The sequence below is a fragment of the Rhea americana genome, unplaced genomic scaffold (genome assembly GCF_003343005.1).
Source record: "Rhea americana isolate MKP2758 unplaced genomic scaffold, rheAme1 scaffold_15, whole genome shotgun sequence".
NCBI lineage: Eukaryota > Metazoa > Chordata > Aves > Rheiformes > Rheidae > Rhea > Rhea americana.
Window position 1 is genome coordinate 4,682,165 of NW_028185594.1, and position 24,770 is coordinate 4,706,934.

General features: G+C 40.2%; 2 protein-coding genes and 1 long non-coding RNA gene across 8 annotated transcripts in view; 2 read left to right on the top strand and 1 right to left on the bottom strand.

Annotated features, from left to right (window-relative positions):
- The window catches only part of SUMO1 (small ubiquitin like modifier 1), a 235,783-nt gene that overhangs the window by 65,645 nt on the left and 145,368 nt on the right, over positions 1-24,770 (top strand). The gene's annotated exons all lie outside the window — the stretch shown is intronic.
- Positions 684-18,841, top strand: LOC146598962 (uncharacterized). 2 transcript variants are annotated; one of them, XR_014895144.1, is made up of 3 exons: positions 684-896; positions 17,205-17,351; positions 18,783-18,841. It is a non-coding gene; the product is annotated as an uncharacterized LOC146598962 (long non-coding RNA). The 2 variants fall into 2 exon arrangements; XR_014895143.1 differs by lacking the exon at positions 684-896 and adding an exon at positions 2,781-2,865.
- The window catches only part of BMPR2 (bone morphogenetic protein receptor type 2), a 107,897-nt gene continuing 92,982 nt past the window's right edge, over positions 9,856-24,770 (bottom strand). For 3 of the 5 annotated variants that reach the window (XM_085299397.1, XM_085299396.1, XM_085299395.1), the window contains 3 exons: positions 21,535-21,707; positions 19,202-20,481; positions 9,856-17,423 (listed from right to left, as the gene is read on the bottom strand). In XM_085299397.1, the coding sequence (XP_085155523.1) occupies positions 17,176-17,423; positions 19,202-20,481; positions 21,535-21,707 (1,701 nt within the window). In that variant the 3' untranslated portion in view covers positions 9,856-17,175. Of the gene's footprint in view, positions 17,424-17,488; positions 17,741-19,201; positions 20,482-21,534; positions 21,708-24,770 lie in introns of those variants that run through there. The other 2 variants (XM_085299398.1, XM_085299399.1) reach the window with 2 other exon arrangements.

The following is a 24,770-nucleotide window of genomic DNA, read 5'->3' on the forward strand; positions in this document are numbered from 1 at the left end:
GCCGGTGGGCGCCGCACGCGTGGGGCTGATGCTACGCGAGGCGGGCGCCGCGCGTGGGAGACCCCCGCCTGGGGCGCTGGCGCCGCCGCCCCCGCCGCTCCTCGTGGGGCTGCCATGTTGCTGCTGCTGTTGCTTGAGCTGGAAGGGCACCGTGGCCCGCATGGGCTGGAGGCGGCTGCTCGCTCCTGCTCCGCCGCCCGCCGCCGCCGCGGGCCCCCCGCCCCCCAGGGAGGTAGCCGGGGTCGGGGAGCCGTTGCGCCTCACGCGCTGGTGGGACATTGTCCGCCGGGACGCGGGGCTCGCGGAAGACCGTCGGTGGCGGAGAAGGAAGGGAAAGGCGTGAGGTGCGGGCAGGTCCTCGCGAGGATCCAGGCGCCTCACGCGAGCCCTTCCCCTCCTCGCCGCCGCCGTCCCCAGCCCGGGGCGCCCCGCGCTGCCTCCGGCGGCTCCGTGCGCCTCATCAACAATAGTGCCCCGGCCGCCCGGCCCGCCCCCCGCGCCCGCCCATTGGGCACGCCGCGGCTCCGCTCGCGCAGCTACGGCGCGCCCATTGGCTGCGGAGCGCGCTCCTGAGTGGCCGAGCCTGCGCGGGGAGCGGGGAGGGGGCAACTCTTAAAGGAGCAGGAGGCCGCCCGCAGCGGGCCCCGCTGTGCGCGCCGCACGTGCCGCGTGCGGGCGGGGGCCTCGCGGCTGCGCGGCTGCTGCCCGCCGCGCCCGGCCTCCTGCCTCCTCGGCAGCCGCGGCCCCAGGAGCCCGCTGGCTGAGGCCGTGGGTGATCCCCAGTCCCCCCCATGACACCCGTTAATGTCACCTCAAAAGGCAAAGCAGCCGTAGGAAGTAAAGAGGGGCTCTGGGAGAGCCCGCATCTGTGCATGTCGCTGCAAAGCGGGGCCTGGGTGAGTTGTCCAAGGTCACGCGGGAAGTCTGTAATCCGGCAGGGAAAGGCGTTTACGCTTACCCGTGTCCCAGGAGTCTGTCCCAAGGAAATAGTTGTACGTTAGAAGTAGGGCTGCTCAATTATTTTTAGCTCTAAATGCAATAGAAGAGGGGACAAGGGCTCAGCAGCATTTTATCCAATCGCTTTGCTGCCAGCTTAGCATTACTGATGATGGCACCAGATATGCGGGTAATATCCAGGCAGACTTGACCCCCTTTTCCTTTAATTGCTGTGTTTACAGTTCTCCATTAGATTTTTGGCTTATGCATCTTCAAAGCAAGTCTTTTTTTAAATCCTTGTTAACTGCAATTAGCCTTTTAACCTGATTTATGCATTAGAGAATTGAATATACACATTTAACAGGCCATAGTTCATGAATCTGTATTACTTCGATGCAAAGTAAATGCCATTTAGCATTTTCAACACATGAAGGAATTAATAAATCCTCTCTCTCCCCTTCTGGCAAATGCCACTTCTGTACTACTGAGGAGGACTTTCTTTACCCAAATTCTTCTCAGTATTGGCCTGCAAGTTGCATGTTGCAACTGAATACCATTGGTGTGATACAAATGATGTGACAAGTTACATATTGTTCTTGCTTGTCTTCAGCTTATTTTTTTCTTTTTCCTCTTTTCTCCTTTGCTGTTGTTGTCTTCCTTCCCTTGCCTTGCTCTCTTCCCCTTTAAAGAGCTCCATCCTCATGGCTGACAGTTTTAACAGTCCTGAAGCATGCGATTATATGCACAGGTCCTTCTTAAGGAAATCTGGACACAGGACTACCTAAGGCCTTGAAGATTAAAACTGTTGTCAGATTCGAGAGCTTTTTTTTTTTGCCTTTTTTTAATGAGAAATCAGACTTGCAAAATGGGACAGAACTGATGTGTTTCTGATGATCAAGGAAGTTAGCTCTTGCATTCTAGACTAACAGAATTTCTTTTGAAGGACACTGGTCCTTCACAAGACCTGCTCACAGGTACTGTAAATTGTAGTAATCCAGACAGACAGGACCAAGTAAAACACAGTTGGCTACAAGGCTGTCCTCTATCTTGGGAATTATTGTGGACTACACTCAAAAGTGGCCAAGTCGAGGAAAGGCACCAGAAACCTGGCTGATCACCATCAGTCCTGTTTTACCCCTTCTTGAAGTATGCAGTTTCCTTAAATCACACCTACAGGGCTACTTCACAGCCTTGTTCAYGTAGCCATCACAGACATTGCTGGAGCAATGTGGCAAAGCATCATAATTACAGATAACCTGCCTAATTAGTGAAACATCAGGGAAAAACTGCTGTCCTCACCAGGAATTGGTGAGAAGCAGAGAACAGTATGGGCTGCATGTTGCTGGTATTGGTGGTACACAAATCACATAATTCCCTCAGTGACCGTATGTATATATTGCAAAGAGAACCTGTGCTTCATAATGCTCCACATGTAAATGTCCTGAAGGCAGGAAAAAAAAAAAAAAAAAAAAAAAAGTTCTAGAGAAATAAATTGAACCTGTTGCTTTTTTGGCAGTCCAGGACAATGCATGCTCATACTAACGATCTGTGATGTCCTATGTTACAGGCTAATCAAGGAGTATGAATATGATTATTCTCACTCCCCTAAAACTTGAAAGGTTGTTGCCACTGCAAAAAGTCTAAATGGTGCAAAAGGCCCAATACAGCATGTTTTTCACTTCTTTTATTACAACTTTCAATCTGGATCAAAAGATGAAATCCTCTTTACGTTCTTCCTGGCGTGACTTAAGGGATATCACTACTGCCAATGCCAGTACAGTTTCTCAGCAGGTCTTTTTTTATTTGGACAGTTTATCCTCCCCAGAAATACTGGATTTGTTTGGAAGCAGTGTGCCGCAAAGATATTTTTAAGGCATAAAATAATCTGAACAATTCCTGATTCCTCTTGAAGAAGCCAGAAGATTAAAGGTATTGATTCATATTTATGTACATGACGAACTTTAGCCAAGTCACAATTTTGAATGCACAAGATACGTGTAACAAGTGTAGTTCTTCCCACATTATTGTCACAGTACAAAAATGTCACTGCTCCACACAGTTGTTTTGAATATAAAGTAAGGCCTTTACGAATACTCTTCGCTGTCACTTGTCTTGCTTTATATGCATTAAACCTTAACAAAAGTTCCAACATGTAAAGTTATGTACTCAGACCTAATCAAACAGTGTGTACTTCATACATTAATTTGCTTAAACTGTAACAAATGTGTTACAATTGGATCTTACTCCTACACCCTATGGAAATAATAGAAACAACTAAAGCAGCATTATGAATTACTTGAAAATAGTTTGAAAGTTTTTTTTTTTTTTTGGGGGGGGGGGTTAAACAAAAATCAAAGCAAAAATACCCAGCCCACAATAACTTGCATACAGAGCCTCCTCCCTCCCCACTAGACCTTCCCTGTGATTACATCTACCAAGATTTATACATGGGATCCATCTCTGGATGCAGCTTCTCTCTACCTCGCTTTTTTTCATCAACCCTGGCTTGCATGATCTGAGCAAATATGAGTATGCTCATACACCAAACTAAAGTACCACCTCCTGGGAGGTAATGAACACTTTCATCTCCCACTGACTTGGAGGTGCCTTAGCACCTAACCAGAAACTTTTCAAAATGTCTGGCTAGTACCCATTGTTGGGAGATTAAATTTAAGTATTGCAGGCATYCTGTTACAGGCAAATATTTTTAAGCATAGTGTCCAATAAGAGCTGAAGATACAAGCAAATCAATCTAGATGTTAGMAGCATGTCACATGTGTCCTCAAAGGCAGATAGATAAAAAACACAGAGCTGCGTAAATAGATTTGAAACCTTCTGAAAATAGGAACAAAAACAAGTCAAGGAAGTGGTCGAAACAGTAACCCTGAAAGTAAAACAGAGAAACAAGGGTCAAGGCTGTTTAACCAAGTTCATAAGCCCAAATCCAACTATACTGACTATCAAAAGAAGTAGTACCTTAGGAAGTTTTGTCAGACTAAGCACTGAAAGTTTATGAGTAGAACTACCCTCARAGTAATATGCAGGAAAATATGCTGCATTTAAAATAATAGTAACGAGCAAATATTACTATTAAAATAATAGTAACAAGAGGGTTTGGGGGAGGCCAGCAAATTGAAATGAGGTATTGAGGTTGAAACAATGCAAATAACAGACAGGACCTTGGATATAAATCAAGCTACRTGCAATAAGTAACTTAGAGCAAAATACATCTTTGTCACAGTTTATGTAGTTGCAATCTTTAAGAAAAGTTATTATRTAAATAATATCCTGAGGCTTCAATCCCTCACTGTCATTAAGCTAAGTTTGTCTTTGACAAACTCTGTTCCCTAGTGCAACGCTTAGCTGCAGGCTTGGGAGATGTTTTCACCACACATCCATGACACACAACATTACTTGGGAAAAGTACCAGTTTAGTTTCATCAGGAACAAATATCCAGTTCACCTACATGCTACGTTTTGCTGTGCATGCAGATCAACTTTTTGAACGCATGTCAAATGACAGTAGTGATAGTAAACAACCACCTTATTGTGAAACGGTGTCCGATTGCTAAAGGAAAGGAGCAATTGGAGTCAGCTATGGCTCACCAACATGAGCTCTCACCAGGCAATAGTCATTGCACCTATTTTCAGATCTGTTTAGGGAAGAGCACGAGCAGCAGGAAAGACGTACCACCATATTTCTGAATCTTTGGGTTCAGTACCATTTAGTGGCCTGTTTCATTTAAGCCAGCCACAGTTCAATCTCCCACAGATACCCTGCAAGAAGGACACAAAGGATAATTTGCAGTTGGAGGTGCCCATAACTTCTCCCCTTTGGCAACAAAACTTTTCTTGCCTTTAGGAAGTAAATTACTTTTCTTTAAAGAYGTATTCCAAAAAATTAGTATTTTTATCATATAGTCATAGAGCTTGCAAAAACAATAGTTTTTTTTTCTCTATTTGTTTTGTATATGGAGATGTAATGTGTGATTTTGTATGTCTAGTCTCAAGGCAAGAGAATATGTCTGAACCACAAAAGAAAATGCTTGATTTATGAACATTAAACACTGATTGCTCTCTCACAAATTAGCTACAATTTCTATACTGTGAGTATAATGGGACAATATATTGTGACTAAAATATTCACTTCTGTTGTAACAGTTATCAGTTAATTGATAAATGGCAATATTGCAACGATGTAGATTTTATGCCTAGATTATATGATGATAAACATCCTGGTGAATAGGCATATGACTATAGATACTGTTCACTTAAGAGAACAGAAAAGAGAGATGATTTCTTCTGATTCAAGCCTGCAATCTTGTTTTGCTTTTATTTGTTTCTGTAACATTTATAAAAAGCTAAAGAGATTGTGAAATGCAGATTAGCATGGCTTCTTCATGCATTTGAGAAATGGTGATGAAATAGCTGTGTTTCTCTCCACATACATCTACTAGCCCTCTAGTTAATCAAACTGACTTCAGCGTAGTGTGTGATGGGATGAGAGCATGGGATTCTCTAGTCTGGAAAAAGATCTACTCAGAAAGACAAGGATCAAGTGGTGGTCTGAAGTCTCCTAGCACTCAGCTGTAGAGGGGAGGCAGGTGGGCCTTTAACTAGTTTGACTACTTCTCAACCTGACATCAGTTTTTCACTTTGTGCTGTTTTTTTCCTACCATCCTGTCTTCACGTAAGCTGTGATTTTGCAGCAGATCTCCCTTGCTATCTGAGTTAGCATCCAGTAGACCCAGAGATCCATAACTGAGGGAGAGTGTGTGATCTTTGAAACAGGGAGGGAAAAAAGAAGAAGAAGAAGAAGAAAAAAAAAAAAAAAAAAAAAAAAAAAAAAAAAAAAAAGAAGAAGCTGAGCAAAGCCCCAAGCCTCACTGCTGTTATCAGCCCTCATCCAACACTCAGGCAGAGCATCAGACCCACTCTGCTCAGCAGGGACATGCAAATATCTCCAGTAGTCACAGCTGGCATGGCCAGGCTGCTGCTTCACACTGGTGAAATTGCAGATTGTGTCTGGTGCTTAGAGAAGAGACCAGCAAGTCCCTGGACCAGGTCTCCTTAGGATCTTTCCAAAAAGATCTCAGCCCCCTGCCCAAAGCAGCACATTTGTGTAGCACTGGTGGAAGGAAGGACATGAGGACATCTGGCCCTCACGTGGTGCCTGGCTTCCCCTGGACACACCTGCAGCCTGCCTGGCAGCTCACAGGAATTCTTTTGCTATAGGGAAAAACACAGCAACACAGCCACCCTGAGCTGTGAGCTGGGCTGTGCCTTTCTCCTCTGAGGCCACAGCCTGTGACGTGTCTGCATGCAGAGACAGAGTCTACAAGTCATCCACAGGCTGGGCTTTGCTGCCAGCCCCTACACACTCAAAAGTCACTACACTGTCAAAAGGAGAGTGGCAGACCGTCTACTGGCAATGTCAGCAACAGGCTGACTACCTGAGCATACTTGCTGCACCCTGAAGAAAACAAACCCAATGTACATGAGCTGCTGCTCAGCTCTGCCATACCCTGGCCCTGAGCCAGCAGTCTCCCAAGCAGCATGGGAAAGCATCCCACAAGGGATGCCAGCCTGCAGTTCTGCTGTGCCTCCCTCCCTCCTTTCTCCAGCAGAGCTCAGTTCTTCTGCCTGCCTCCTGCACCCCCACCTGGGCTAGAGGGAGGTTTCCCAAATCTGCAGCTTGGGGTCAATCTTGTGAGTATGTCCTGTGGCTGGCTGCTATGCTAAAATAAACACTGTGCCTGAGAACAAGCCTTTTTGATACTGCTACTTGCTGCTGTTTGGCTGCAAGTACCTGTATTCACTTACACTCATGATTCGTGGCTCATGCAATTAGATGGGAACATCCACTTTCTTTTTTTTCTTATCATATTGCCATCCCTCAGGATCATAGGGTAAAGCTTAAACTTATGATATACTTGCATTCTCATTTTCCAGAATTCAGACCAAAAAAAAAAAAAAAAAAAAAAAAGTCTGCTATTAATGATGATTTTAAGGCAGCTGCATGTCCCTGAAGCCTGATTCATCATCTCACATCTCATCATGCAAGAAATACCTCAGCATAGCAACAGTAATGCACGTTCCCAATAAATACATTCTGCTATACATCAGCGGAGATCCAGCAAGGCCTCCTACAGGAGACTCCTTGTCACCCATATACATCTTGGTTGCACCAATGAAACCGCTGTGTGCAACAGCAACACCTACCTCATTGACTGTAGCCAGACCTAAAACTTGCTACAGTGATTTGTATCAGACCTGTTTTTACACAGCCCAGAGTGCTGGAGGTGCTACAGGTTATTCTTTTTAACTCTCTGCAGGGCAGAGTTGTTGTGTCTCCAATTAGAGGAACCAGAGAGAGAGAGAACGACTGCTAAAATACTGGTCACTCAGAAATACAGGCTAGACACCAGCCACAGAGCACAAACTCACCTCACTTCTTATCAAGTGCTCACAGTTTCAGGCATATTGAACTATCTTATGAAAAATGTATTTCTAGTTATTCTGTTTAAGAACTCTAGTAGCCTGGGGTTAACTTCTGGCAAACAAACACTGCATGAAGTGAGAGAGGGAACCAAAAAGAGCCTGTACCATTCCTATGAGCTGCTTGCAGGCCTGTTGTAAGCAGTGGCACTGACAAGACGGGCTGTGCAACTGCTGTTACTGCTTTGATTTTGTCATGATACCCTAGACTACTAGCTTTTTCCTATGAGCACGTGGCAGAGAACATAAAGAAATAGGTCAAAGACAAGTGCTGAAACCTACCACGTTGCTAATGTCTGAAACAAATATATCTACCCTACTCCCTGTGCACTTACCGCTTCCTCAAATCCACCTCATGCATCTTGGGACACTGCACACTGGCTTTTACCCAAAACTCTGCCAAAAACGTGCCTGCTCTGTACTAAGTGCATGTGCTCATGCCCCAAAGGTGCCTGGGCTATGCTTTTGGGAAGCTGCTGTCTTTCCCAGCAGGAATTGAAAAGCACCTAGCACAGTTTCCAACCTTCTCAGTATTTGCCTCCCTAAAATTTTCTAGTGCCTATGCGAGACTGTCTAGGAATGCCACCTGCTCAGATGTTGTGTAGTAAATACAGACTTGCTTCCCTTGGTGATCTTCCACAGATCTCACACAGGGCTSCCCCAGAGTCTACCAGCTGTCCTCAGGAAAAGTTGTTTGTTGTCTTTGTAAAGGAGGCGTGAAACACCCCCAAAGCGTGATGTGGGAGTAGATTTGTGGATTTCTCCCAGACCTTTTCCATCATACTGAGATCTGAAGAAAGGAAGATCCTCTGACATAAAAGCAAAAGGCCTGGGGGTGTTGGTTAAATTCTAATTCACCTAATTCATGAATCAAAATGTTTCAGCTCCTAGTTTGAAGGAGAATGATAATCTTTCAGGCTAACGTTAAAAGCTGAGTTCATACACATACAAACAGTTTGATACATTAGAGTTTTCCTGCCTGTGAAAATTAACCTTCTTAGCCAATAAAACACGTTTCGGGTCATGGCAGTGAGCAGATGTCTATAATCTCTTGCACGTGGAGAATTTCCATAAAATCAGAATTAGCAAGAAGTAAATGGAGGGGAAAAAATGAATGGAAACAAGTGAAAGACTGATGTGGCTGTGTTCCACAAAGTACATTCTGCAGCTGCATCACTGCTCTGGAACAAAGGGGAACATAATTATTATTGTTTTTCTTTCATTTCCCATTAGCAACACCAAAGTCCAATAAAAATGATTGCTTTTTCTATAGGAGTGAGCTGGCTGAGGTGAGAGCATGAGGTCACACAGGGAAATTGCTAAGGGGRCTATTTCTTAAGTGAATAGCTCACACGCCCAATAAAAAATATATCAGTAAAATTCGGCAGCAATGCATTGTTACTGCAGAGCCTACTCAAGGCTTCTCAGATGCCTTGAGGATAAAACTCAGCTGCACCTACCAGGGGCAGGGCAGGACTTGGCTGCTTTTGCTGCCAGCAAGGAGTGATATTTTCTGTAACCCATAGAATTTAATCCTGGAATTTATGCATAACATACATATGCCTCAAAATACATATAGAGTTTACATAAAAATATGTATTTGGCTCCAATGCCATATGTATAGCTTTTTCACAGAACAAGCAACCACAGCTGAAAACAGTAAGTACATGGAAGAAAGGGAGGTTATTTAATATATTTATCTGTTAAAATGGATGGTGGGAGATCAGATAGCAAAATTCAAATAARCCAAATTTACACAAAGTACCCRAGTTGTCCAGTCTATAATCCAACACAGTCTAATCGATCCTACATCAAACCTCTTTGACAAATTGTTCCCAATTTTCAAATTCGCAATCTTAATTCTTGTCCCAAATGTAGAGGTTGTTGCTTCCTGTGCTCCTCCCATGTGCTTGGTTGTCATGAATCCCACAGACCATCTAAGTTCAGCCAAACCAAAAGTGAAGTTGAAAAGTATTTAGTTAAAATCTGCCACTGTAGGAGGCCTCTCTTTCCCTTTTTCTCAGCTTTGTTTTTCTTCATTAAACAGCCTGCAGACAAGGCGTAAGAAGAGGCCATATAAGGCCTACTGCTTTGAAACACCCACAAGCTATATTTAGCTGCCAGTGCAAGCATCCTTACGGGCTCACCCTCACCAGCGATAACGGGCAGGAAAGCAAGCGGAGGCGCTGCACTTGTGCAGCGGACGCAAGCCCTAACGGTTTCACGCTGTTACCCGATAACCGTGCAATGTGCAACCTGTCACATGCCTCAGGTGTCTGMAGGTCCTCTTCAGCCTTCAATAATGAAGTAGTTCCTCATCTTTCAGCCAAAGAAACACCGCCCCAACAGGAGTTCTCCTCTGGGAGCATGTCTTACTACTCATGGCCAACAGTACCACAAAAAACCCACAAAAGACCATGCTTTTTATCATTAATATGATCTTTAATAAATGGAGTAATGCACCATTTTACAGCAAGCCATTTCTTTTAAACCTAAAGAATAGCCTTTTAAATGTTCTTATCCAATGTCTCTGTATCAATACAATCTCTTTATTTAGGTTTATATATAACAAAGCAATTCTTACAAGTATTCATAGAAAACTCTGTAGTGGCTTTAACAATGTCAGCTTTCATAGTGGCATCCACAGATGATTAAAAAACAAAAATTAGCTTTTTATTTCATACTCACACTGTTCCATGAAACACAACTTATACAGCATAGCAAGGGTATTGGGCAGCTTATATAAAAGAAATAACTGAAAGCAATTATTTATAAATTCATACATAATATTTCCTCAGTTACTTGAGAGGAAAAAACAAAAATACCCGTTAACAAAAGGGTTCTGATGAGACTCCATATTCTAGGGTTTCTCCTCCTCCTCCCCAGAAACGCTCGCTCAGAAATTAATGCTCTTTTTAAAGTTTTTCATAAAGAAAATGGCAGTTTCACATCTCCTTATTTCAGCTTCTACAGAAGACCAAACCCTAGAAATCAGTCTTTGCAATTTCATTTTCCTTTTATACTGCATTGGGGGGGGGGGGGAATAATGAGCAGTGATTGTAAAATATGATTCCAGCTTATATAAAAGGGAATAGAGTACACTTTCCTCTAGAGACAAAAAGCAGACAAGAAACATTACGTATAAACCTTTTTAAATACATTTCAACATTGTGAAACGGAGAGAAGAGCCACAAATCAGAAATTGTCAGGGAAGTGACAAATGAAAGTCAACTGTAACTTGGACTTGCCTCTTTTTGTAACTGTTAAAAGATTACTGAAACATTAACAATTTTCCTTTCTTTTGAATAAGCAAGATTGAAGTGTGATACTTCATGATACAGTTCTGAGGCACAAAAAAGTGAATCAAGTGCTCTAGAAATAAACCTCTCAAATTCTTGCTCTGTCTTAAAAATAGGTAAGTGAATAGGCTAAAAAAAGTTGACTTTTGAGAGGCCTTATAACTAGTAAGCTATAAAAAGTAACTATTTCTACTTTAAAATAGTTACCATGCAAGAGGCTATGCTCCTGAAGGACGTTATGTAACGTAGCTATAGAAAACTGCAAGAATTTAAGAAATCTTTCTTTACTCTGATAGTTACTGAATCTGTTGAAATATGACCTATGTATTGAAGTTAACTGAGTGACTTGCAATTGTACATGATTACCAACCAATATACTTTTAAAAATATCTGACAATTACATTATAAATTAACATAACTCCAACTGGTTCCCCGTTATGCACATATATAGATTAAACCACAGTGAAATAAATAGAAATTGCCATAAAAAGTACTTCCATTTTAGTAATTCACTATAGCTCTGACTAAATCAGACCTGTACTAAGCCCAGATCAACATAAAAGGCTTTGGTGTATGTGAGAACTTATCTTGAAATCTTCTATTATCGCTCCTACTGGTGCAGTTCCACTTCTTAACAGTAACCACAGCTGAACTGGTGCTGACCTAGCACGACAGCCTGATTCAAGGCATCAGCTAACACCCCACAAAACATCAATACCCAGGGTCAGCCCCCGCGGTCTAACATTCTGCTTCGGCCTTCCCAGCGCTAACACTCATGAGAAAATATTCAGACCAGCACCAGCTGAACCTGACCCTCTTTCGGTCAAAATCAACGGCAGACTCCTCTTTGATTTCAGTGGCGAGCATTAGCTGAATAGATGCTGATTTCCTCAGACACGCTTGGKCCAAACAAACTCCCACTTTGATTCGAAGGAGGACCTGAATCCATGTATTTATCTGCAGAAGTGGAAAATCTGCTACCAGTTTTAGTGAGTACAGAAGAAATCTCACAACAATAAATCTGATTTGTTATTACTTCACATTCAAACTAAACCTAATTTGGAAGGAAAATAAAAGGGGGGGGGGGCTTATTTCTACAGCTTGAGGCTTTATATGCCACTATACAAGCCTAAAAAGTAATTTCTCCCTGATGGATTTAATGGCCTAAATAACCTTATGTTTAAATGGCAACCATGCATATAACCATAGCTGTATAACAAAAGCCTTGTAAAAATCATCATACTGAAGGATTTTGGATTTTTTTCAGACTTAGCTAATATCTTTAAAGGAGCAATGTTAAATTACTCAGCTTCAGCTGAGTGCATGATCAAGTGCATTCTCGTCTTTCGAGAATGAATTCATTCCACCTAAACAATCAGTGACAAGTCTGAGAGACCTTGCACCGCTGGACTAAGTGTCACAGACTGAGCCCAATACGTATCATAATGTACTAAACACAATTTTAAAATGGCCTATGCAGAAGAGCACTATACTTGTACCACTGCTACCATCGGATTCTGTAACCCACAGAATTTAATCCTGGAATTTATGCATGACACATATGCCTCAAAATACATACAGAGTTTACATAAAAATATGTATTTGGCTCCAATGCCGTATGTATAGCTTTTTCACAGAACAAGCAACCACAGCTGAAAACAATAAGTACATGGAAGAAAGGGAGCTTATTTAATATATTTATCTGTTAAAATGAATAGTGGGAGATCAGATAGCAAAATTCAAATAAGCCAAATTTACACAAAGTACCCAAGTTGTCCAGTCTATAATGCAACACTTACAATCTAATAGATCCTACGTCAAACCTCTTTGACAAATTGTTCCCAATTTTCAAATTTAATAGGCATTGAGTCAGTTATGCTTGGCAATTACTATTTTAGTGCTTAAAAACATTCRGTTTCAGCAATGGGAGCCTTATCATTTTTATATAAGTAAAAATTACAGCATATCACAAGACATTTCTCCTGTAATGGCTACATATGTAAATTTAAAAATTCTCTTTAATTAGGCTAGAACTTTTCATAGCAACATTTCACGGGCAAAATGTCTGTGATCATTTGAGTATTTGCCACAGAAGGAAATCATCATCTGAACATAAACCCAGTAATWTTACACTAATTGATTTTTTTTTAATAACACTCTCAAAAGTACTTAAGGGATATCATTAGAGCAAAAAGCATGATCCCAAAAATCAGCCTAACACCCAAACTATGCCATATATAATGCATACAACTTGTATTTTCTAAACACCTAGTCATTAATATCAAGTTTTGCACAATAATCTCTTTCACACTTATACAGAACACCCTTATACTCCTTCCTCAGGCTGCTAGGATTAAAAATTTATTTTGGAACATGCTGATAGATGTGAGGATATGTATTTTCTAATCATAATTTTTATGTATTCCTGAAACCTGCCAGCATCCATTTTGCATTATTTTTTTTTTCCCTTAACAGACAGAAAAAATTAAATTGTATTGTCTTTGAAAATAGGTAACTTTGTGGACACAAAGAACACTTAACTGCAGTAAGAAAGCAAAACGTAGATATACATTAATTGAAATGTCCCTTGTTTCAGAGAAAATTATAGTGATGAAAATACCAATTGTTTTTCTTTTAAATTGAGAGTTCATTTACCTTTAGCTATGCGGTTTAAGTGCATCTGGGAGTTCCAAGAATGGCATTTTTATTAATGTTCAACATGTGAAGCTATAGATCATTGTGAGCAGATTCAGGGGAAGTGTTCTGACTTGTAAATATCAATTTTAGAAGAAAGTAAATTTCACTATGCACATGTTTGCATAAATGGTTAGAATTCACATTCTAAAAACTGCAATGTTGATGAGTATCTCTATTATAGAAAATAGAAAAACAGGCCATGTATTTAGCCTAAGCAAGCTTCAATTATCAAGTGATTTTTCGAAAATCACTAAGGGTTTGGATTTTGGCTTATGTACACAAAAATCACAAATGTTTACTGTTACACTTTGCTTGAATTACACATCATAAATTACCATAGCAAATATTCTACTGCTGCCTATTTGACAGTAGCACAGTTTAGTTATTTACACTATTTATTTTGCCTGCAATATATATCAGAAATTGAGAGACAACTACCACCTTCCATAACTGACCTTTTTCTTAAAAAACAAACAAACAAACAAACAAAAACACAAGGAAATAAAACACATTTTCCCCCCTGCCAGGTAATAGTATATTAATCAACTATCCATGTGTCTGATCTGTAGAATTCTCTTACATATCTTTCATTCATTTAAGAATGATTTCCCCAAGGTACTTTTGTGAGGTACAATTCAGTATCGTTCAATTTATCAAAGAACATATTCTGTACAGACTGGATTGTCTGCTGTGAGCAAAAAAGGGCATCACTAAATTAAGCATTAAAAACAAGCTGCGCTAATCTGATCTCATTTGGCTGTGGCAGAATCAGAATATTTTGGTACCTACGTAAGAGTTCATTTTGACTGACCTTTAAAAATAAACAGCTTTTCTCTATTTAATCTATAAGGTATTTTGGGATAAAGTACATTTTTCTATCATGTTACAAATTATACTTATCCATAGTAGATTATATACCTTTTTTTTTCTTTTACTTATTATGATTCTTCCCAAAGACTTTTCACCAAGTGACAGAAAAAGATAAAAGAAATTAAATTGTGTTTATTTTGAGAATCTTTAAGAAAAACTGCAGAATTGTAGAACTTTTCCATCTGGTGTATCATTTTATTAAAATCTTTTGATTGCATTGAGCATAAAAAGTTGGATTTCTTACAAAGGATTGGCCTGAAAAGAAAGGCTAGAAGACTGGTGCAAAACTGCTTTAGCAGAAAGAAGCAGTAGTTAGAGTAATTAACTTTTCTTTCTCCAGAGCATTTCAGGTTAGATAGAAGTACTACATATGCTTTTCAAACCACAGTCTGCAATGCTGATAGAAGATACAAGGTTAGGGAAAGCAGAAAGTCTTTGGAAAAGGAATGAAGACTCTTCAACGTGCATGATACAGTGATCATCACAAAATGACATACTGTACTCCAGACATTCAAATGTAGATCCAGAGAAGCCCAAATGGGATAAAAAACACAGTCAAAATTAAAAACAGCATGTCAAAAAATCTTATTCAGATCTTGAAAGTCAGCTGAGCAAATGGCTGGTTTACAACACCTGGGATGAGAGATTGCAACAGATGGCAAGCTGGAGAGTGAATTAAGAATAAAACCAGAGAAAGGCTGTCTTTCTGAAGAGGGGAGACGTAACTGTATTTACACATTCGGGTAACAGAACTATGCCTCTGAGAAGAAAGGTATTACCTGAAGTACACCAGAGATGAGACCACAGGGAGCCTRAAGTCTATCATGGCTTATATTTCTACTGCTATGCTGAATCAGAGGCTGGGTATATAGCATTACTTCTTGGAGATTATCTAGGAGAATCTAAGAAGCATTTAAGGAACAAGATAGGAAATCACAGAAATTAAGGATAAACAACGGAGTTCAGGAAACAGCAAGAATCAGATGTAGGAAGGCATATATTATATATGCCAGTTATGATGTAAAAGAACAGAATTGGCAAAGTTGACCTCATGGGGGAAAATAATACAATAGCAAGGAAACAAATGAGCTTGAAAGCATATAGCATTTGTTTCAGTCAGCTGCAAGAGGACATGTTGGGGGAGGCAATCGTTGGCTAGCAGTATTCTACATAGGAGTTTGGCATGCTGACTGAATAGATTTTCTGTCTTTGAACATAACCGCTTTTCAGATGCAGTGATAAAACTTTACTCAGTGCTAAAGACTGACATATGTTATATACTTTTAATGTAAATAGGTTTTAAGGAAATTTTTCAATCAGGAAGAATATTTCTCAAGCTAAAACTCTTAGAGAGAAGGGGGGGTTTGGCCAGTAAGGAAATCAATTTTCTTTCAGTAGAAAGCAAAAATGATCACTGTAACAATGTTATAACACTAATAATGTTTACTTGAGAAGATGAAAAACAATTTATCTCAATAGATATTACGTTCATGATCACTGACACCTAAAATCACATGTGGAGTGTTATATACAAACAGAAAGAAAGTTCTAACCAGAGAAACGAAACAACTCTCACCTCCAAACACTCATAACCATGAATTTTAAAAGCATGCATTAAATTTTAACAAGATGAATAAGAGGATCTAAAAACTCTGAAGGGAAGAAGAGTTTTAACTCAGCAACAACAGTCAATTAGGATGCATCTACTTGCATAAGTAATCAGGCTGATTTTACCTCAGACTTTCTATAGGAGGTAAATGCTGAAAGATTTGTGACTCATCACAAAACTGGTTTGTGCCAATCAAGATTCACGATTTTTTTTCCCTCTACATAAACAAAATATCTTAGCAACCTGTCTTCACTAGAGCTTTGAAGTATGACAGTCATTAAGACAGCTGATAAAAATGTATTTTTCAATGTACATTTTTAGTGATCTAAATAAGGTTTTACATAAATACAAAGGCTGAAACTGCACACAAAATAAAATGGAAAAATGGCTGACATTCTGTTTCCTTACATTTGTTCAATGTTTTGTTATTCAGAACTTCACAGGCTAGCATCTACTGTTACAGAGGAAACACATTTAGATTTGGAAGGATTAAAGGAAAGGTACTGAGCTTTCTGTTGTTGTTGTTCCTTTTTAAAAGCCCTTTAAATTTGGGAAAATTCATGCATTGTCACCTCAGAGCACAATGTGATACAGGCAGCTGCTTCAAGCTGGCTATGGTGTGCAAAGTTCACTGTCATGACTGGCTGACTGCTCAACTGTCAGGGAAAAATTAACAAATACTCACAGAAAGGGGAACGTGGCAGTTTTAGAAACACACTTTTCAGTAAAGCATACTGTGAACTATAGACTATTGCACATTTCAACATGACACAAGAAAAATAAGGGTTCAAAACAGAATACACTTTTTAACATAGAAATATACAGACTAGCTTGTGCACAGAAATCAAAACATGGTTACAAGACACCACTGCAGTCAAACCTGTCTTATAGTCTGCTTATGATCTTAGTGACCTTAAGAAACTGGTCCAAACTGATTATCAGCAATACTTTTTTTTGTTACTTTTTTTTTAAAAAAATATTTTGAGACCACATTTTTGATACACATATATATATTCCGTGGTCAAAACAGACAGACTTAACTTTAGCGATACTAAATAAAAGTGCAAAAACATTCAAAAAATAAAACAAAATAAAAAATATGGAAGCATAAGCTAAAAATTTTCTGCATAGCTGAAATCTATTTAAAGCGAGTCCTTGGTAGGGGTTGCTGACAGGAGGAGAAAGCAGTTTTTTTTTTTTTAAATGTCTTCTGCATGTTTGTTTCAAATAATGCAAAAAAGGTCATTTGTTGGCTTTTAAAGTATTTCACAGGCAGTTCACTCCTGTGTCCTTAGATACCATTGTGGTGGCAGTGCCTCCTTCTGCAAGATAAACAGCAGTGCTGGATTTGGAGTGGACTGCCCGGTCACTGCCGTTGTTGTTGACCTCGCAGTGCAGCGGTTCAGTGGAGATGACCCACGTTGAAGGACGCCACCGCTTAAGTGAGTACGGAGTTTTCACACGTTTCTTGATCTTTTCTCCTGAGCCTGATTTGCCATCTTGCGAGTCACCTACTGAAGAAGAAGAAAAAAAGAAACAAAAAAGAAAACAAATAAAATAGCATTATGAGGAAGATTATGCTGGAGAGTTCAGGGTTGTTATTCATGCAATAGATGAGCAACATCTTATCAAAATAAGCAGCTGTGTGGCAGAGGCATGATAATTACATGAACTAAAGTAGCTGCCACTAAAACAAAGGATCAGATTCTGTTCCCTATCAAAAATTACTTCAGTGAAGTAATTTGTATTACCTTGGACATGAATTGGCATCAAACAGCAGAATCAGCATTTGCCTTTGAGCAGCTTTTGCAATCATAGTATCTTATATTACCTGTAATGGGAGGTACAGAAAAATGGAGCTACTGCAGGATGGCAAAGTCTCATTTTTAGTAGCATAATTAAATTAAAGATCCCCTAACTTCCACTTCACCTGGCAAAGCAGTTTTACATACAAAGCCTCAGGCAAGGTTTAAGCCTTCACCTGGAGGCAAAATGGTCCACTCTGTTTTTCCTAAATCAAGATTTGGGAGTTGGGCTTGTAAACTAAAACGGTTGCTTCTCAATTTTAAACAGAAAATTTCAGCAGTAGAAATCTCATTTTTTTAATCCAGTTCTTCCACTTTACTTATTTAACCTTCAAACTTTTTTTTTTTTACTTAATCTTCAATTAAGAAAAGTTACTGCAATAATATTTTTCTCTCTGTTCAACAAACTTTCAACTCAAAATCACCACATTAGCAAATGAATTAAGGTTTCCTACTTAAAAGGAAAGCTTAATCATTCCACTGCTGAGTATTCCACTACTTTTCTTGGAAAATCTGTTCTGGTTTGTTTCTAAACATTTATTTCCATACATGTAATGCCTGGCATACCAGACTATTTCATTAGTAATTATAGTCTCTTATCTAAACATGGTCAAAGGTTTGCAAGGATCCTTCAAAGACTACAGTGCATTGTGGAAACGTATCCTCTTAAAGATGCACACAAGGAAGTGTTTGCAGCAGCTCCAACAGGCCCAAAGACAAAAGACATGTCAAAAGATGTAGCTAATTTAGCTCTAACTACGTGATTACATGCTTACTAAAAAGGAGAGTCCCATTACAACCTCTTAAGTCTTTGGCTGTAGAACACTCTAAAGCAGTTATTCTGATGGTGTCTATTCAAATTGATTCCTTCTCTAACTGCTTTGATTAATCTTTAATATGTACATGGTAAATTGAAAGAGTGCTATAATTATTGGAGCTTAGATAGCAAAGTGGAGAATGCCTGAATGTCTATCTACACTGGAATAACACAGTAAAATCAGTCATTTTATAAATAATGAAATGAATAAGCAGTTATTTTAATTAATTATTTTAATCAATGCATCTTAGAGCCAACTACTTCTAAGAGAATGAGGAAAAGTAAAGAAAAGAGGGCACAATATGCCCGTAAAGGAAGAAATAGGAAGACCTTTGCAGCTGCCAAGGTAGGTGCCTTGTAAAGAGTAATGAGTATAGAAGTGACTACCTGCCTAGAGTCAGAGGAGGTAGGTTAGAAAGGGACAGGTTTGTTCCAGGTATGGGGAAGGAAGTGACATAATATGTTCTGAAGTTGATGGAGACAGAAGACAGCACTTTATTGAGAAGACTGAAATTGTCCTGATGGAAATTAAACTTATATGGGATTTAGTAGGGATGTTTTGAGGGAGGAAAGGGGACACAAAAGTATTTTCTATTCAAGCAGACACACATAGTTAGTTTTTGAGTAAAAAAAGAGTCAGAGAAACTGTTCCAGTCCTGCTGGCACTTACACTGCATACTACTGCTATCCAAACTATTTGTGGCTGATAGATCCAGCGAATTAGGCCTCTGTGCTCTTCTAGTCTGGGTCTGCCCAGGATTTCTTGCTACATTCTGGACACTGAGCGTAGCTGTGTCTTGCACTGGATACGGATTACTGTTGTTGTTATTGGCATTTGTTCGGCCATTATCCAGCGGTCGCTCTCTCCTGTCCACTAGGCGGTCCAGAACACCTTCATCATGGCCAACCTGCTGCTCCCGTCTCAACAAGGGTTCATGCTCATCAGGGCTTGAATTAATATTCAGCCGACTATCCTCTCCACTGAACTGGTTCTGAAGCATTTCCTGGGCCCTCTGTGCTACTGAGCTGGTTGTTTGGCCAGATGGCACTGCCCCATTTACGTATTGGGTTGTCCCAGCATGAGAGTTTATGCTGTGGCTTCTCCCAGCCACTCCATTCATGGTAACTGTCACCACATGAGGTTCTGCTGCGTTGATAGTGTTCATCTTGGCAACTCCTGTTTCCACTTGCTTCAAGTTTGACTTGTGTTTGCCACCGAATTTTAGCCGCGGCTCCTTCGTTGAATTTTTGGTGTTTAAAGGAAGGCTAGTAGGCCTCTTCGGAAGGTTCTGTTGCTTGGGTAGAGGATAGACCTGAGCAGATGGGACATCAGGAATCAAACATGCTTGACCATTGCCAGCTTGTGTGAAGTCCTGTTGTCCTGTCACCTCTACAGCAAGTTTTATGAGTGGATAAAGTAAGCTGGAACTAGTGCTGCTGAGCGGATCTGGCCCGCTAAACTGCTTAAGTGAATGCTCCATCAGATTCTCATCAGAGCTTTCCTTCAGGTTCTTATCCACTTCTTTTGGGTCCAGTTTGTTCGTCTCTAGGTCCTCCTCCGTTAACTGCAGACAAACAGGGGTGGGCCCACCTGGCTGCATGACATTTGTAGAATGCAAGTTTGTTTCATCTGAGTAAGGCATCTCAGATATGGTAGTCATGCCAGTGCTAGGAGTGAGGCCAGTTGTATTGGTGGTGGTAGTATTGGTGGACAAACTGGTGACACTTGTTTCAGGACTAGGGATGCGAGCTTGTGCTTGTTGCCGCTCATAGTTAATGGAGTTTCTGTTCTTCTCCCCTGAAGTCAACGGTGTAGTGGACATTGAATGTTCAGAAGAAATGTTCTTCACTATGCTGTCAGTGTGGTGGATTGAATCTTCAATGTAGGAGGAAGAAGAGTAATCTGGATATGGCCTTATCTTTGATACACGCCTATGATGCGACAGATTCCTTTAAGGAAAAAATAAGTGATATTAAGACCAAATATGTAAAAATCACCTTACATTATAAAGTCTCTCAATTAAGAAAGCTGAATGTTTTTCTGATTTTTCTCATGCATAAGCTAAGGACAGATACAGATCTAACTTTTTCCTTGAAAAATCCTAGATAGCAGAAAATTGTTTTAGTAGGATAGAAATTTTGTCATGGATGTTATCTATACAACTAAGCCAGAGATCAGTAATTTTCTTCTATTTGTCCAATACATCATTAGTCCATTTCACTGCTAAGGCACTGTTCGAGTTGCAGAGAAGTGAAGCTGCAGGAGGGTAACAAGAACTCTACAGATAGGATGGAGAAAGTGATGCTGGGAAAGGTCACAAGGACCTAAACTGTGAGAAATCTATTATTTTAACAATTTCAGTGTTCCATATTTTGAACAGATACTGCCATGTATAGTAACATTATTCATCTCTCAAATCCAGATCTCTAGTGTACACTAAGTATTAAAGTCAGTTCAGCTAATTCTCACTCTCTCTGGATAATTTATAGACAGAGAAAGGGAACGTGCAGCACCTCTCTCACTGGGGTCAGAATAATGATAACTGAAATGGTGGCCTTGTGGTTCTTTAACTGAAAATCTGCAAGTCTGAGACTTGGTAGTTTCCTGTAGCCATATCTCCTGAACATGTACAGCTTTTACTAGATATTTTTTAAATAGAAATTTCATGCATCATATAGCAAGAGTCCTTCAAGACAATTCCAAATCACATCCTGTCTGTGTAAACCTGTTTGCACAGTTTGTTCAGCTGGAAAGGACCCTCTGTGAGAAGTCCAGTTTACATAAAAGATGAATTCTGGGGATGTACAGATCTCAGAACTCCTCACAATGTGGATTTGTGTAAAATGAAGCAATAGGCTTCATGTTGTACAACACCCATGTAACACATGCCCGCTTCACAGGTACAGCAACATCAGACTAACATTGTGCTCTAGGCTTCTTACTGGAGTGAGCTACGCATTGGGCATTCCCTGGTGACTAAAAACAAGTATTTTCTTTCTCACCGCTCATTTTGCATGGCAGTAGACATAGGATTGACTGTTGGGCTAACTGATTTATTTCTCTCCCAAATCATCATGAGTTCTGCCATCCTCTCCTCAGCACACTGCGCTGTTAGTCGAGCTTCAGCATCTTGATCCCAACAGTCTTCAATTGTCTCTTTAAGTGACCTCACAGCCTGCCAGGAAACAAATAAACAAAAAACCCTCTTGGCTTGCATTATTTCTCTTTTATATTGTGCTTCTAATTTACTGTCTTATGACAGCATTCCGTACACATGGAAATAGTTACAAGCTTGTGAGAAAGAGAAATGGAAGATAAACACACAGTATTCAAAGCTAGTTTACCTTAATAATAGAAATATGCAGGATTAATACCATCATATCACACACAAGCTGAGAAGATCATTATTTAGGAAAAGTTGCATTTACAGTTGCTTGTACAACCTCCAACCTGCCCTCTTAGACATATGCGTAGTCATTCCCTCTGCCTTACGAAGGGTCGATGATACTCTGGAAATGTCACTGACACCCTCAATGATCAGTGCAGCAAATGGTGCCTGCCTGGCTGCCCTGCGTTGTTTGCAGTTAACACGGCCTTGCTCGTCTCATCATGCTTTTCTTCTCCTGTTCGCTACAGCAACATCCAAGTACCTCCCAAACATCAGCAATTTTGTCTGCACTATGGGAGGATACTGTCGCTGCCCTCATTTTACAGATGGAAAAATGGAAGCAGACACACTTTCCTGTGTTCACACTGTGAGGTGACTATTGCAGTCAGGATTAGAGCTCAAAACCTCCAAATCATGCTGCCATCTGGTCAGAGACCTGGAGAAGAGACAACTGAGATTATGAGCATTGAACATTTCTACTCCACTGCACCCCAAGTGCAGGAAAAGGGCAGACATTATTGGCCCCTGCTGCCAATGTGCAGCTCATGGATGGGATATGGCTTGCCAGGATGTCTCATGTTGTCTACAACCCAGCTTTAACCTCTCCAGCACCAACAACTGTGCACAGCCTCAGCTGGGCACTAAGGCACTCAGCAGGCCCCACAGATTGCTCTTCCTTGTGCCAGATCTGCCTTGTCCCCTTCTGGCAGCGACAGCCAGGAGCAGCTCTGCACGCTGGCAGAGAACTCCGCACTCCCTCAGAGGGTCCTGACACTGCCTGCCTCCAGCAAGTCCCTACTGCTTAGTGACGGTGCACAGTTTGGGATGAGGTTCCACACAAACACATCTTTTATCTCCCTTTCCACAATGGATTGAAGTGAAGCTAAGCAACTACACCCGCTTTAGCTTAGGCACATGAGTCTAAAAGCACCCTCAGAGATAACGATAGGATAGTCTACTGGATCCGTCTTCTCCTCCAGAATAAAAAGCCTTCAACTTTTAGTACTTGATTTAGTCACTGTTTGTTTTTTTTATCTCCAAGTCAGCGGGCATCTTAATATCTAATCTTCCTCCTTGGTAAGACTCTCCCACTGTAGTTTTCTCCAGCAGTAAATTTAACGAGTATATAACTGAATACTCTCTCTCAGATCTATTTTTTCCTTTCAATATTTATTTTTATTTCTCAAAGGAAAAAGGCAAATAGATATTCTAATAGATGAAGTTACATGAAAGTAACCCAAACCTGCATCATGTCTGCATAGCTTTAAATAAAGGACAGAAGGCTTTTATCCCATGCGTTGGATACAGAAGGTTAAGAGCTGGGTCCAGGGTGAGGTTATCTGGAGCGCAGTTTTCTACAGTATCCTCCTTGGAGTGGCCATTGGGATCATATGCTAAACTGACAGAGAGTGGACTGGGTTGTTTGACTGATATCCATGACAGAACTACTATTTTTTTTTCCTTCTCTCTCTCTCTCTAAGCAATGGTGTAGATCCATCCTTAGACCAGAATATTCTTTTTTAAGTTACCTTGGATTTTGCCAAAGCATTAGAGCCAACACATGGAATGTGTTAGGCAGCTGAAATACGGGGATCATCACTAGCTCAGTGTCTAATAATAATGGAGTCTACCTACCTGTTAGAGCATAATTAACATTTAAAACGCTAGTTTGCAAAACAAAACAAACCTTCTTGAACTGTTTTAGTTACAGCCGTCTTCAGAAACAGCTGCAAGCTCTGTTCTTCCAACACTGCATTTGCTAACATGGCCATAGCTAGAACAGTTGCTGCTTGATTTCCTACATAGTTTGYGTGTGGACTTTTTAGGACTCACTGGCCAAAACTGTGCAATAAAATTATCTCTCTATGAAGCTTTCAACTCAGTTACAACATGTTCTATAACAGCATTAATACTGGAGGCTATGCTCCTCTCTGAAAATAGTTTCACACATATTTACAAGTATCAGCACAGATGAGGCCTTAGGCTCCCCATTATCTGCACAGTAGCTACGTATTTATCAACTAGCAAAGTCTCTGAMGACTGAAGGGCATAATTTCAGAAAAGGAAGAACTAAAAGCATCTTTTAAAATAAAATATGTGATTTTCACACTCGCAATTGACCTGTTTTAGCTTAAATAGGTTAGTATGTATGAGATGAATCCAGTTACTGTTTGCATTTCACTGTGCTTGTAATGAAAGACAAACAACCCCCTCGAAGCTAAGGGGAATTGCATTACCTTATGTTTGCTGCAGATGAAAGGAAGCAGACTACTACTAGAGCTCAGCTGACTTGCGGTAACTCGGCCTGCAGCAGCAAGCAAGGCTCTAAGCTATGGCTATACTCATTCAAAACAAACACTGCTTTGTTTATAGCTTTGAAAATAAAAATTGCAGATCAAATGAAGCCACACAAAATGTCTAATTTAGTTATAATAAAATTATTGCTAGAAACTCTAGGTGCTGCAAATTCTGAAAAATATACATCTTCGGAAAAAGTTCATAACAATGTGTATGAAAATTCATTTTTGGAGGAGTATAATTACATTTTTGCTAACTAATTTAGAGTGTTTCTAGTTTATAAGAAAACAAAAGACAAAGTGCATTTATGCATCTCATTTGATTTACAGAGACTATATGGGCACTTTATGAATAATACTACAGGCACCATGTGAAAATTAATACAAGTAATCTTCAGCCTATCACATTTCAACATCTGATAGTAGTCAGAGTAGTTTTTCTTTAAAAAAAAAAAAATCTAGCTTTAATCTCAAAGGCTTCCTAAAATTGAGTTCGATACCTAAGAAGTCCAGCCAGAAACAGCTCACAGTCCTTAAATACTAACAAAAATTA